The following is a 3,150-nucleotide window of genomic DNA, read 5'->3' on the forward strand; positions in this document are numbered from 1 at the left end:
TTCTTCAAAGATAACGGTAACCTTGCTCTGATACCAGCTGTTGGGAAAATTGGCGGATAATATTTTCTTTGAGAGGTTAAGATGAAATGTAGACGGTTTATATTTTTGATAGCTTTTGTATTTGGGAAAGGGATTTTCTACTAAGGCTTGTGTTTGGAGATTCTTTTAGAATCTTTCTTAGAACTCTTTCTTGAATGTTTTCTCTCAATTGCTTTTCTTGATGTGAGATGATTACAAATGGTGCTTACCTATTTATACTAGTAAGTGGAGACTACAAGTTAGTTCTACACACTTCATCTTCTACACACTTCATATTCCACACACTTCCTTTTCTACACACTTCTTCATCTTTCTCCATTTTTCTCTAGATATTTCTTCTTCTGGGACTTCTTGGTTATAGCTTGATTAAAGATTAAACTTGGGCTAATGAGGGAAAACTCAACAGGCGGTTATTAATTACTGTAGAGACTGAAAAAGATAATATGTTTTGCCGTGACTGTGATGCATTTGCTGTGGTCAGTTGTTTTTTTTGAACAGCCGCCGCTGACGCCAGAGTTTATTAAACGAACAGGGGTAATGTTCTGTTTTCTGAAGCTTTCCCTACATAATATTTTTAATTTATTAAAGCTATCACTGTGACTGAACATTCTAAACTTTGACTTCTCGAATAAATAAACAATATTACAGAGATAAGATAAAGTCTTTTTTTTTAATCAACGGAAGAAATTGTAATAGCTTCTCTTTCACGTCTCAACGGTATCTGCAGAGATAGCAATCTGAGAATATCATCATTGGGCGATGGAACTCTGGAGAAAGAAGAAGGCGAGAAAGTGTTTCCTCAAAAACCGAAGCATGTTTCTTCAGAAACTCATAGCGGACTGTAACGGCATATCAAACCCTGTCAGAATGTTCTCTTACGATCAAATCTCTAAGGCCACGAATCACTTCGATCCCAAGTGTCTTCTCCCTAATGATTCATTTTGGTTCTCCTGGTACAAGGGCGTAATCGAAGGAAGATCTTAACTGATCAAGAGATATACAAAGCCAGTGGTCTATGGAGGAGAAGAGAGATAGCTTACAACGATATTGTTTTATCTGTTCGGGTAAGTAACCACATTGGTTTCCTCAAACTCATGGGTGGTTGTCTTGAATTTCCTCTTCCAGTGGTGGTATTTGAAGACCTAGAATATAGAGCTTTGAACCATCGAGGAAGTCTTGACCTTGGAATGCACGGTTGAAGATTGCCAAGGAAGTTGCCATTGCTATAACCTATCTTCACACTGCTTTCCCTAGAATCATTATACACAGAGATATCCGGGCAAAATAATGTTTTTTTGGATAAGAATGGGACTGCTAGGGCTAAGCTCACTGATTTCTCGCTTGCTGTAACACTCCCTGAGGGTAAATCATGGGTTGAAGAGATGGTGTTGGGAACTTACGGATACGGAGATCCTATTTATGCCCAGACGGGCATACTGACAGAATATCCAGATGTGTTCAGTTTTGGAATCCTTATGCTGGTTCTTTTGCTGGGAAGACCAGCATATATAAATGATACTATGATTCTTGATTATGTGAGAGATCTGCAGGTGAGAGGAGAACCTGTTGAATTCGGGGGTGATTCCAATGACATAAGGGCTGGTCAGATGAATATGTTTCTCCACCTGGCATTGAGATGCTGCCGAAAGAGGAATGAAGACAGACCAAAGATGATCACGGTGGCAAAATATATTAAGCTTATAGAACAAGCATCACTCTGAGGATGGTCTGATTTAAGATTTGAGATTGTGCTCAAACCTAGTAGGGTTGTGTATTGTGTATTGCTGGATTTTCTTGTAGTATATGATTTCTAGTAAGACTTCATTTCGATTAAGAAAGAGTTTTTAGGGTACATAAACTAGTAGCGATGTTCTGTTTCTGATGCATTTCGTGCAAGTCAGACAGTTTGTATACATAAACTAGGTTCCAAAACAAAAGTACCACTTTCATTTAACAGGAAAATGCGTTTAAGAATCCAAAACTAGTTGTGACACCATTGACGGAAGATATCTCTTAAGTATTGTAGTGCAAGAATGTATACACACAACCAAAAAAAAAAGAAAACAGAGGATCTTTAAAAACAATCATATTTGCATCTAAAGGATGTCAGGCATGCTTCTCTATCTTCTTGAGTTCTTTTGCAACGTCTATCATGTGAAGCTCGTTTTCTCCTGCTCTGAATCTTACACATCTAAAAGCAAGCTCAATGAAAGCTTCCATTTGCATTCTTACATCCTCAGAGATCTCGCCGCTTTCCAACAGCGAAGGGTCTATCAGTTCAGTCAACAGACCTTTATCCAGCAACTTGGCAACATAGACAGGCAATACAGGAAGATAAACAGCAACTTCCGAAGTATATTCAGACTTCCCTGTCAAAAGGATTAGCATGATGATCCCAAGGCTATATATGTCTACATTCTCTGTAACCAAACCTGTATTGAGATACTCCGGCTCAATATAGCTTGATTGTAACGGCCCGATCCCACGGCGTCCGACCGGGATTATCGAAAGGGCGTTATGGACACGTGTCTACTCATTTAGACAACCATACGTGTCCCGTTACTGGTCCCAAGAGTCGACGGACGCATAACCTTCTTTGAAATACCGTCACACCCACATCCATATACTTCTACTTACAGTCCTGCGCACAGGGAAATCGAAATGGAGGAGTGAGCAACAAGTTACTCAGTGAAGTGGCTCTAGACCAGCCTGCCCGCATGACACTCTATACTACTCTATGCGGGAACTAGGACTGACTAGCCACTACAATCAGGTAATGTATTTTCATCATTTCATATCATCATCATTATTTCCAAACATTCAACTCCATACATTTCTAGCAACCTAGCGATCAATCAATACAATGATCCCACTCATTGCCACACACGTTAAACCCTAGACTGAACCGTCTCCTCATACTAGACCGACTCGATCCTATGACACCTTTAACTCCCCGTTACCCGACCATGATGCACGTTTTTATATCCCGCCTCTCGCGGTTGGCACACGTTCTTATCATCAGTGGGTAGCTCCTACTAGGCTTCTACCCCATATTCTTGTGGATTGGCCACATCTCCTATGGGTGCTTCCATATTCTTGTGGATTCGCCAC

General features: G+C 40.2%; 1 protein-coding gene and 1 pseudogene across 1 annotated transcript in view; one reads left to right on the forward strand and one right to left on the reverse strand.

The window, feature by feature from the left end:
• Positions 1–785: 785 nt before the first annotated feature.
• LOC106341160 lies at positions 786–1,795 on the forward strand (annotated as a pseudogene).
• Positions 1,796–2,145: 350 nt separating this feature from the next.
• LOC106338565 (non-functional pseudokinase ZED1) overlaps positions 2,146–3,150 on the reverse strand; it is an 8,488-nt gene continuing 7,483 nt past the window's right edge. The window contains 1 exon segment of the mRNA XM_013777514.1: positions 2,146–2,500. Within this exon segment, the coding sequence (XP_013632968.1) occupies positions 2,146–2,500 (355 nt within the window).

Source organism: Brassica oleracea, chromosome C4 (assembly GCF_000695525.1).
Source record: "Brassica oleracea var. oleracea cultivar TO1000 chromosome C4, BOL, whole genome shotgun sequence".
NCBI lineage: Eukaryota > Viridiplantae > Streptophyta > Magnoliopsida > Brassicales > Brassicaceae > Brassica > Brassica oleracea.